Source organism: Alligator sinensis, unplaced genomic scaffold (genome assembly GCF_000455745.1).
Source record: "Alligator sinensis unplaced genomic scaffold, ASM45574v1 scaffold468_1, whole genome shotgun sequence".
Classification (NCBI taxonomy): Eukaryota; Metazoa; Chordata; order Crocodylia; family Alligatoridae; genus Alligator; species Alligator sinensis.
Genome location: NW_005842087.1, coordinates 12,097 through 24,609, shown reverse-complemented (window position 1 = coordinate 24,609; position 12,513 = coordinate 12,097). Strand labels below are relative to the sequence as shown.

Here is a 12,513-nt window from a genome sequence, read left to right as displayed (position 1 = left end):
GCACAGAGTTCACAAATGTTATAAGACAAATTAAACAGTTTTAAGATAAACTTTTATTGAAAAATTAAAACTGCATTGCATATCATCTTTAGAATTTCAACATTTCCTTTAACCACAAAACACAGAGATTCTGTTTAAAAAATCTCTTATTTGTCACCATTCAAAAAACAGATTGTGCCCTGAATAAATTATATATATTTTTAAATTCTGGGCTGCTCTCAAGGCCCCTGTTTCTGTCTGCCATCAATCTAACCATGTTCTTCAAAACAGAGTTCTCTCTACTGAAATGAGAACTTTTCCTGCTTAAAATCTACAGCAGCTTTTCCCAATGGTCATCTTTTCCCAAATCTATTACATCAACTAATAAACACTGCGGCAACAACTTTCTGTTAGCATATAACCTCTGCATTGGTCATTTATTTCAAGTTCGTCCATCTTAACACTGCAGTGATTGTCAATAAGATTTTAAAGAAGAAATCAGAACTTTAGAGTACTGTTACATATGGGAAACTGAGTTACTCGCCTGTAATTCTCTGAATTAGCCATATCTTCTGTAGAGTCATACTTTCTGATCTCCCATACACAATAGCATGTGGCTTTAAGAACAGGAAAGCTCCAGGAAGGACTTTGGTAAACTGTAGAATATAACTCAGATTAGGATTGCCTACTAAAATGAAATGGAGATGATCTGTTGTATTGATGACCATGGCCAGATCTAGAAAAAGCTCTGTTAAATCATCTCTCCAGGTTGGGGGTAAATATGGACACTGTGCCCATAGAAACTGACAGCCATAAGTAGTCTAAAGGCTGATGATAGCCTTAAAAGGATACACAAGGAACTATCTGTGAGCATCATCTACTGCAAAATTAAGATACAGAACTATCAGAAAGTCAGAGACCATATATAATGGTCTATATCTAGAGATAAAATTACCACTCTTGGTTGTGAGTAGAATGTCAGTGGGAAATTTCACAGTGCTATAATACACACCAGGATTCTGTTCTGGATTCAAACTATTATTGATAGTACTAGGATCCCTGATGTTTCTGATCTGCTAAGACACTTTGCCAAGTAGAGAAGCAGCATTTTCTAGCAAAGTACAGTTTATACAATACTCAGAGCTAGGTTTTGTTCCCAGCTACATCATAAGAGCATTCAGCACTTGATGTATAGTTTTGGGCAGAAACTCCGTCTCCTTCTCTTATAGTTTCCCTATTTGTTAAATAAGATAATGATACTTACTCACCTCATATGTTTCTAAAGTTTATAGAGTTCTTCAAATATAAATGTGAAGATTATTTTTACTATTATTATATGATGGTGCAAATCTAGGCAAAAAGGCCATGAAGTTAAAATTACAGGTTCAGAGCATAAAGTATGAAGATTACATCTTATATATCTACATGTAAGGATATGCAGAAGGCCAGAATCTCTAGACTAGGAACTGGTCAAAGGAACTAAAAGTGACTCTGCTGATGTTTTGTGTGGAAGACATAGAATCACCTTCCAAGGCAGTAGTCAAGCATCTTGGCTCTGATCATCGTAGTTCATACTATTTTTGAGGATTAGAATAGATCCTGCAGTCTTCTGCAGTAGATTTTTGAATAAAGTATTTCACTTTATTCAAAAAGTACTCAAAACTAAAATCTTGTGCTTCAAGATGTGTTCAAATTCCACGTATTCTGGATTTAATGAGGAAGTGTATATCTGTAAAGAAGATATTTAAGAACAAAGAAGTTGACATCATACATATCCAATGCCAGAGGTGACTAATCTGTAATCTGTAATATTAGAATCAGACCTTTTTAAGGGTGCTAGTATTAAAGGCAGGAAAGTGCTAGGAATATTAATTCTGAAAGGTCGAAGTCCAAGACTGAAGACACATGGTGAACTATAATCTCCTGAACAACTGTATGGAGTAAAAATATGGTTTTAAGAAGGGAAGAACTAATGGAAAGACCAGTGTGTTAGTGGGATTACTAAGAGGTCGCAAAGGCTTTGAAATGGGTAACATGCTGGGTCGTCCTCTGCATGTTATTGACAGAAGAAAAAAGAAGAGGACAATGGAATTGCAAGAAACCTTGAACTTGTCTGCACTGAGGAATAACAGCATGAAAATATTGATTTCTAGAAACAGCTTTACAGGAGGGTAAAGTTGGACAGAGGTGTGCCATGTCTCTAGGAAAAATAGGGAGAAACAGTGCTTGAAAAGTAATTCCTTCCATCCAAAAGTTATTCATGTAAATTTTGAAAGTTCCCTAGTAATAGAAAGAAGCACTTGTGCTTCAGAATTAGAATCTCTGTCTGTGGAAAGTTGTTTGGGCCTACACATATTCAAATCTTCAAACAGATTTCTCAGTCTTTCCTATATCCATAATGTCAAAATTTCACAGGGTTTCTTGGCTACATAAGAAAGCACAGACATGACATTTTGAAAGTCCAACAGTTAATTGACTTTAAAGATCTAGGATGAAATTTTGTGCTGTGGCAGTAAGTGGCAGAAGGTAGAATGTAGCTTTAAGTGATCCTTGTGCCTCCCAATCCTGGACTACTCTGGGGGCTGGAGAAACCCTCAGCATAATTTATGGCAGCCCTGGGGAGCTGCCTGAGTAACAACAGCCTCCCGGATCTGCTGCATGGACCATACTTCAGCCTTGTGATTTAGTGCTGACAGATCCCTCCGTTCACTGGCCTGGCTCTTAACTTGCCTGCTTAGCTAGGACTTCTGATGAGATCCTCTGAAGACAAATTTACCAAAGTCTGCTGCAGTGCCTGCTGGAGGGAATCCTTTTCTGCCCATTAACAGCCCATGTGATGCCTCTGCAGCTCTTTGACCTGCTACAAAGAGGGCCAAAGTAGGGGTGAGGCTCTCATACCAGTATTGGTAATAATAATAATAAGTTTGATGGTCCTTTCAGCAGATTATTGCTATAGTCTTAGATAAAAATATGATTCTTTGCAATCCTGCCACAGAATATTTCTAATGCAATTAAATTTTATTGCATATTTGAAAGAAAAGCAGCTAATTGAAGATGTGCACACATAGCAGCATATTTGAAAATATTTTGAATCAGTAGGTTTCAATTATCACTACAATAGTCAATCTGTAGAGTAAGGACTATGGAACCTTTAATCAGTTCTGCTCCTGTACTTGTCTGCTAGTATGAAATCATGTACTTTGTAATCCTGATAACCTACTGAATAAAACTGAACAGGCTGCAGATGACTGTGGAACCTATATTGAAATGTCTGATTATTTTCAACTCTTGTGACAAGCTAGTTTAATGTGTAGTTTAGTTCTGTGGTGAGTTTCTGTTTTCCTTTCCTGTAAATTCCAAAGTACATAGTGACTTCTATACATTGATAATGAGCCTAGTTAATGCTCTCATGGAATTGCTATGGACTGTTGGGAATCTTGTCTCAGAATAGAGTTTAAAGGTTCTCAGGGATTGATCCTTAACTACACTGAAAATACAGGGGCCTTGATTAGCAACCAATAATGACCAGTAACTACAAAAGCATTCAGAACACTGGACATACAGCCAGACATTACAATTAATAAATTAAAGTGATTTCATCGTACTAGAGTCTATATACAATGTTAGAGTTCCTTATAGTTAGTAAATTATCTGTGAGTTATTATTTCAAGGGCACTATTATATAAATGAAAGTGTCAACTAATATTTCTTTCTTTGGCTCACAAATACACTAAAATACCATAAACATTATTTAGAACTTCAATAATATATAAATAGGATACATTACAAATGGAAGAAAATACAAGACAACTCTTTAGCATGGTAAATCTCTGCATATAAATAAGCAAATATTTCATATACCTACAATTGAACAGTTATCTTGCTGTAAAACTATTACATTTAATTCCTTTTACACAAAGTCATTTAACAATAATGTATACAATCTACACAAATTAATCTCTAAAAATACAGCAATAATATACTTGTTACAATGACTCTGCTACAATTATCCCCTGATATGACACTAAAGGGGAGGTATAACTATTTTACTGGATGGTGCTTTCAGGTTTTGTTATTTTGTATGCAAGAAGAGCACCAACAATAGAGATTAATGCTATTAAACATTTTCCTTAGTTCCTAAGAATCTACATTTTTAAAAATGTTTCCTTACATCTGTTTTCATCTGGCAGATGGATTTGTAGCACATTATCCACATCACTAATTGTTGAAGGAAAAGTTAATTCTCTTAAAGTGGAAAACATGCTGTGGCTTAGTTCTAAGTTATAAGCACGTGTGTGTGTGTATATATATATATATTTAAACTGTACATATATTGTGCAGAGTTCTTAATTTTAGTACTTATGAATTTTCTGTTGACTATAATAAACGGACTAAAATAAGGATCAATAGTATACTTCAAGATAATATATTTCCCCTCTGTAAAATGACTTACCAACACACATTTTTCAGTAACCTATAGATTTTTTGTTTTAGAGCATCTTAGGAGAATGGAACATTTAGAAAGGGAATTTCCTTAAAACATGTTCTGCAGAACTGGATAAAAATAGCCAGTGCTGGAAAACAGTATGTTAGAGAAATAAATCGGTTGTCAAGTGTACTACAGATCCTGCCCCAATCTTTCTATTTCCTCAATGAGGAAGTCAATGTCGGACTTAGTTGCTGCCGGGTTTGAGACAACCATTCGGAAGAAGTTGACTTTATCTCCCTGAGGCTGATATCCAACCATTGTTGTACCTGACTCCATCATCAGTGCTTTGATTTTCGGTGCCACCTTTATAATTAAAACAAAATGAGAAAGAAATTTATAGTCTTTTCCTTCCCTATTAGTCATTAGATTTCTTAAATTAGAAAAGAAAGCAAATACATCAGAGCTAGATTTTTCTAAAAAATGTTGACAGAAAGAAAAAGGTTTAAAAATAAAACGTTTGTCTATCTGTATGTGCATATATGTATATTTTTAGGAACTGATATTTATAGTACCCTGACAATTTAAACACTGTAATTTAAACCATTTTCCTTTTTCAAGCTCCTAATAACATTTTAGAATATTAAGTATGGAATAATTCTACTAATCTAATTTATACGTCACAATGTATGGTTTGATAAATTATTGCAGGTATTACAAGTTGGATAATGAAAATTTAGTCAGTTTCACTCTTGTTTACAGTCTAATTTTCAAGAGCCTGATGCTGCAATGTTTGGATGAGAATTACTAAAAGAAAATAGTTAACTGCTGGAGGTAGTTGAAATTCTCTTTCTGTTGAGAATCTGGAAAAACACAAGCATTATATTATCTATGTAGGAATTTTCTGTGAAAAATTTAGATTTTCTGATATAAAATTAAATCTCCCAAAATTGAAATTAAGGAAAGCAGATACAATTTATGAAACTTTTCTTTTCAAAAAGGTGATTTTCTATCAAAAAGGTTATTATGACAAATATGCAACCAGTCTTACTGGATAAAGAAAAAATGTATCTGCATAAATTATGGAAAAGTTTTCATTATAACATGCAATTAGAAAGAACAAAGTTCCATCAGTCCCCAAGTAACTGCCAATCAACAGCAGAGAGCCTGTCTTTTCTATCCTCATTAGGAACCTAATTAACCACATGGAACTTGTTTTTCATCCAGACCTCACCCTTTTTTAATTGGAGTCATATTTCTGGCTTCTATTCTGCTACTTTATCTTGGGTATCTCATAATGCCCCATCACCAGCTCACACTTACTTCAGTCACGTGAAACATTTTGTCTTTCTTCCTAGATTTTCTATGCAACTCTTTTTTTATATAACTGTTGGTGATTCCATTATCCAACATGTCCTCTAGGTTCACACAGTAACTTTACTACTTCTTTGTCCTTTTTCCCCTCATGAAATCCTGCTCTGCTTCTACTGTATCTCCAAACCTGCCTGCATTTATTCATTAACACTATACAAGTCCTTGCTCAGGGCTTGGTTATATCATCCTGAGTACTATCATCTCTTCCTCTTTGCCACTTGGATTCTTACCTCACCCTGTCTATCTGTCCAAAATGCTGCCACTAAAATAACATACTTTACTTCCTGGTCTTACCCATTCAGGACTTCTATAGATCTTCCTGCTGGCTTCTCCATAATGGAGTTTCCAAACTTCAGACACTTCCCTTGGACCCTCTCCAACACCATTTCTGCCATCTCCTTTCAGGTCATAACAAACCATTCCTACTCCTACATGCATCACTGGGCCTCCTCTGAAGTCCCAAATGTCTGGAACAACTTCTTTGACCTAGCTCCCAGCATGTTTCCAGGTCCACCACTCAGTCATTCCTTCTCCCAAAGGGCCTTCAAAGTCTGGTCATTATCACAGCAAGCATTAACTAATTAGATAATGTGAAAGCATAAACACAGACCAGCACAATAAAAAAGAATAAAAATCCAAGAATGTATAGGTTTCCAACTACACCTCTCTATCTTACTGCTTTTCACTGCCTCTCATCCCCCTTCTTTTGTTGATATATCTATTCAGATTATAGGTAGGGACCTTTTCTTTATATGCAACTAAAAATTATGTTCCTAGAGCTAATATGAATACATTTAATAAAGAATAACTGGTATATACCACCTCTGGAAAGAAATATAACTTCAGACCTGATATGAACAGGGAAGGAAGTAGAACAAAACTCAAGATTTATAACATTGGTCATAATGTGTAACTTTGGAGACCTGGGTCCAGAATCGGGTACATTGATGAGAATAGAGACAGATACAGTATTGTAGATAACTTAAGAAATAAAACACTGTTTTATTTGCAAGTCTCATACCCTGTGTAGCTTTTCTCTTCTCTCTTCACAATCTGGCATGCCCCTGAGACTTGGTGGAATGTACCAGAAACATACATTTGTGTGTTCAGGCTGCAAAAAGATTAGTGAGATATATATGTGAATAAACAATACAAGTGAATTACAACATAGATAATTCACATTAATACCTGAAAGGCCAATAAATCGTTACTGAACATTTTTGTTATACAAATCAAGTCCAACATGTTATTAAGGTGCTTACTTCTATATATTAAAACAATAAATGATATATAATATTGGTACTTCACTCTATTTGTAGCTGCCATCTTGAATTCACTGCATTGTTCTTTTTAAAAAGTATAGTGCACTAAAGACCAATAAATATCTTGTTTAACTGTTATGCACTTGTAAGACAATTTTCCTTTCAAAATTTCAGTGCCTAGTCCCTAGTAGTAGTCTGACATTTTGCAGAAGTATTTCTGTCTTTTGGTAACTGTAAACTACTTTGCCGATTCTTAGCAAGTGAAGAGCAAAGTCTGTACATTGTTCTATCAACCAATAGTTCATGGCTTTTTTGTTGGGGACTGCTTTGTGGGGTGCCCCCTGCCACAGATGAGATAGTGGAGATAGCAGTTTTTATGCCCCAGGAATGACAGCATCTGGAATATCAGCCTGTCTTAAGGCAGTCACCATGCCCTGTTTTGAGAAGCCAAATCAATCCTGCAAATTAGTCTTACAGTTGTATCTTTGTTGATATATACCACCTGATGTGAACAGTAGCTTTTGAGAAGAGAAGCAAGCTGACAGGAGAGACAAAATCTTGCATTCGTGACTGAAATTCACACAAAGCACAGTATGTTGTAGGCCAAAAATTTGTTCAGATGTTATTCTTTGGGAATAAAAACAGTTTTATATGGATAGCTCGAGAAGCTTAGAAAAATTCAACTCTGCTCAAACTTCTTTTATGGAATGCAGATTAAATGAAAAAAATGCATTTAAAATGACTTACCTCTCCATCAAAAACCATCTCAAATTCTTCCCTGTTTTTAATTTTAGTATAGAGGTACTCTGACAATTCCAGACATTTGTTGATCTGATTTTCAAATCCTACTGTACCCTATTTAAAAAAAAATCTATTAGTTTTGTAGTAATTTTCCTTCTTTTCTATCATGTAGCCATCTCTAGTAAGCAGGTATAAATATAAAACAAAAGAATTATTGGACCATTCTTTGAAAAGTTAAATGATGACTACAGAAATAAATATAACTTCCAGTTCAATGTATTGTGTAAATAGTGAAACTGACATGATTAAATGTGGGCTATCAAAGAATAACCGTTTTGTTTGTATCCTGTTTTTAAACTTAATTTATAAAGATTTAAAAACATCCTTAAACACTATTTCTAGAAAGGGATTGATTTTAACTTAGTTCCTCTCCTTTTCCCCCTTAGAAATATCAGGAATTCAGAGAAACAGAGAAGAGAGAAACGGAAGAGCTGGCTTCCCTGTTTCTCTCAGAGGACCAGGACTCTGGAATAGGAATTCAGTTGAAGTGGGTAAGGTGGGAATAATCTTTCCTTATCCCCAGCTGTTTTTCAGGTGTTTGTACAGTGGATTCTTCTTACTGGAATCATTTTGGGAAATGGTGATTTGATTCTATTAACCATTTTTTTAATACAGATACTGACTCCTCCCCCACAGCCTCCTGGCCCTGCTCATTCCTCTTGCTCCCCCCCCTCCCCCCAATCCCTCCAGGCCCTGCTGGAGGGGGCCGCCAGCTGCTAGGGCTGCGGGGCCGGGGACCCTGATCTGTAGCCCCCTTCCCCTAGCAGGAGGTGGCAGCTGCTGCAGCAGAGTGGAGCCTGCCTCCCTACCTGGGGCTGCCCACTGTGGGCGTGGGCTCGGGCACGGGGGTGGGGCCAGCTCCCTGGTGCGGTGTGCACTCCCGGAGGGGCAGGGCGGACCTGCAACGCCCAGATCTGTGCGTGGGGTGGGGGTGGGGGTAAGTGTGGGCAGTAAGGGCAGCGGTATGGGGTTGTGCCCTTCAAAGCTACCATGCACGCAGGGAGCATGTCACCAGGGAACCCGGCCCCCATCCCTCTGAACGAGCTGCCCATGGCCCCATCCTACTCCCCACTGGTTTCCCAGCCCTGCCCAACTTCCTCCCTCCCTATGGGGGTTCAGTTACCCACCATCCTCTTACTTAGCTGCGAGAGTTGCTCTCCAGGCTGCCTGGGGCCATGTGCATGTACAGTACATGCACATGGCACCCCCTGCCTGACCGCCTTTCTGACGCTCTGCCCCAGCCCTCTGCAGGCTTGAACTCTGCCAGCCTGCAGAAGTGCTCCTCACAAAACTGCAAAATCCCCAGGCTTCTCCAGTAAAATGATTCCAACAACTGAAAATTGTTATTCTAATATGAATGGTTTTCACATGTAATAATATACAAGTAGTTTTGGTTTTCCCATGTTGATTCAAACAAGCAGCTGATTCTATTAACCAGCGATTCTATAAAGTGGAATCCACTGTATTAATAAAAAAGGAGCTTAAAAAAACCTGGCTAAAAATCTCTTCCCCTTTTAGCTGCTTAGCTTTTCATCTGATCTTCTGTATTGCATGTTACTTCTCAAGTCCTCCAGCAGAAGGAGGTGAGTTGAGATCTCATCTGTTTATTGTATAAAAATAACAAAAGGAAAGCTGAAAAAAAAGTTTTTAAAAGATTGAGAACATTTTTGTATAGCAATGAAGAGGTAAAAAAAGGCATGTGCATGTTTCCCCCTAGAAGGTCACTATTACGGCTTGGGTAAGCCCTTCATACAGCCCTTGTCAGGCATCTGTGGCACAAGTTTTCTACAGTGAGAATACATTTCCCCTGAAGGTAAATTTACAAGATAATTGAAGGGTGTTGGCTATATCTAGGTAAAATATCACATTAAGCACACTATCTACTGGTACTTTGGAGACAAGGCCTACACTTTGGGTCTACACTTTTGGCAGCCATTAATCCTGGAAGTAAAAGCACCATAACTTCTAATGTTTTATTTTACCCCAAAAAGAAAAAGAAAAAAGCAAAAGCCTGACCAAAAGCAATTGTTTCAGTATATCATCCCATTTACTAGATGCTATCATAAATAGCATCCAAAACTCCAGAGCTAAATGCTTTGAGAAAATCTGGTTCTCTAAAAAGGTCAGATCAAAATAGAAACTCCCCAGTTTTTGGAGAAGTTTTAAATCCCAAACCAGCAGTTGAACTTTATAACTTGGGTCTACAATTTATTTTTAATAAATGTTATAAATGCCTTATTCATTTGCAAACCATAAACATAGTCTTTTCACATTATTATGACCATGAAGTCTTTTTATCATGTGCTTGTACACTACTGTGTACAAAGGGGTTCTGGTCCATTACTGGGGCTCTAAAACTAACAGAATACCATTCATAATTCAGAATTATATCAAACAGTGACCTTCCTTCTTTTCTCCTTGCTGGTACCAATGACTGCAGTCAGATTCTCTACACACTACACTGCTGATGTATTTTATTTTGGATAGGAAGAAATCACGCTTCACATGCTCTTTATTCATGCTTAAGTTTGGGGTGTTACACTACTCTAAACCACAGATGTATCTTGTTAGTGAGACTGGCCTGTCAAGTGAATACAACAATGTGGGTAGACTTAACATGCTACTTTTGTCAAGGAGAGGGGCTGAAAACATGTGCCAGGGTAGGTGTCAGCAACATTTTGGGGCAGAGTGCCAAAAACACCCGCAACTTTGACTTGTAAGATGTTGGTGTGCCAGGGCAGATAGTGGGGGAGTCACAACAAGTGGCCCAATTCTTGTTCTGGCAGCACAGCCCTGACCCCTTCCCTGCTGTCCACCCCAAGGCACGACTGCCAAGCAAAATGCCTTTGAGTGCCACACTCTGGCACCCGTGCCGGGGGTTGCCTTAAGAAGGCCTACTGATCTCTGGGTGACTTAGGGTTGTCAGGGTTCTGTAGTCAGCAAATGGGGGGTTTATTATTATAATATTAAAATAGTACTAACATATATTATTATTGACAATATTAAAAACATATTGCTGAGTTATGGATCATAGCCCAGTTTTAATGGATCATAGGTGGATTTGTGTCATTGGATTGCAGCCCGAAAAGGGTGCGTTTTGGAGAAAGAAATGGATACTAATCGGAATGCATTCAGAAGTGCCACTGAATCTACAGTGCACACCAAATAATGGATAAAATGAACACAAGTCCCTATGAAAAATAACATTATGTATGTCAATAATTCTTTATCTTATATATGCCTGAATGTTAAATATTTTACACTGTTGTGTTTCTCGTCACAGCATTTTTAAAGACAAGCTTGTAACTCATGGGACATTTTGAAAACTAGGCTGTGTACAAACAGTTTTTCTTCCATGTTTCTGTTTTTTGCTTCCCATATTTTTTAATATCCAAGACATTTACATGTGAATAAATCTTTTGTTCATCAGTAGTTATGTTTCTCCAACTGCTCAATCATCCTCTGAAGGCAAAATACTCTTTTTATGTGTTTATTCTTTCTATGGCAATACTTATCATTTCACAAAGCACTTGAGTGTGGCCATCTCAGTCAGATAAAGGCCCCATTTCAATAAATGTTGCCTGAATGAGAGCTGAAAGAGGGGCCACAGCACATTGAAATTTCAGGCTGATAAATAGAAAGGAACAAATTATGAAGTATCAACAGAAAAAAAATTGTACTCTTACTTACCTGGGTACACAGGTGCTTAACACCAGGCACCTGAGTAACCCCACTAATTTCAATGGATTGCCTGGGTAATGAAAATTAAGCATGAGCCTCAGTGTTTGCTTTGCCAGAGCCCCCCACACCAGTTCTGCAGAGCTTAGTTAGACAAAAGCTCCTCCCAAAAATAAAAGTAAAATTTGTTTTCAGAGGCCATGTCTACTCTGTAAACTTGCCATGCCCCAAAGCAGTGCACTCAAACACACCGTGCTGCTGCAGGTGGGCTGTCTCCTCTACTGTAGGCAGCATAGCGTTGTCCATGTAGTGCTTACATGGCCTAAGTAGCCTTGAGGAGTGACATAGACAAGAACTGGTAGGTAGACTGATGTTGTAGCCATGACGTCCAAGAGTTATTTGAGAAGTAAAGATTTATTTCTTTATTGGACCAACTGCATAGCTAGGAGAGTCAGACAAGCTTTCAAATGCAAGACATAAGAAAAACATTGTGCATTTAAAACATTGTCTAATTCTATCCTAAGTATACATTTGGTTCGATAAAAGATACCAGCCAAAGAAATCCTTGCCTCACATAGCCAATATCTGTAACTCCATGCTAATTAGCCTTCCCACATACCACGTAGATGCAGCAACATTGCTTCTGGTTTTGGAGGAAGCCTGCCAGGAGCCTAGCAGGGTGTTCAAGGGCACTATTGCTGGATATGGCAAGGTTACCATGAAGCCTAGGTTGTCCATGGAGTCAAAACATATGGGACAGAACTGCAGAGGACCTCCACAATCATGAAATGCAGTTCTCTGTATCACAAGCAAGTGAACACAGAATCCTATTAATTGATTTATCAAACTTTATCTTAAAACAAATTATGTTTTTGACCTCCCACACTAGTACTGGAAAGCTGAAAGTCACCCCTCTCATTGATAGGACCTTCGTCTAATTTCCAGCCAGTCTATACCCCAAATCATCCACTGCTTAAATAATTCTTATTCATT

The 12,513-nt window shown here is 37.7% G+C and overlaps 1 protein-coding gene across 1 annotated transcript in view; it reads right to left on the bottom strand.

Annotated features, from left to right (window-relative positions):
* Nucleotides 1-4,597: 4,597 nt before the first annotated feature.
* LOC102371040 (glutamate decarboxylase 1) overlaps nucleotides 4,598-12,513 on the bottom strand; it is a gene marked incomplete at its 5' end in the record, with an annotated part of 15,941 nt that continues 8,025 nt past the window's right edge. Inside the window, 3 exons of the mRNA XM_006023880.1 lie at nucleotides 4,598-4,771; nucleotides 6,801-6,890; nucleotides 7,789-7,896. Coding sequence (XP_006023942.1) covers nucleotides 4,598-4,771; nucleotides 6,801-6,890; nucleotides 7,789-7,896 — 372 coding nt within the window. The remainder of the gene's footprint in view (nucleotides 4,772-6,800; nucleotides 6,891-7,788; nucleotides 7,897-12,513) is intronic.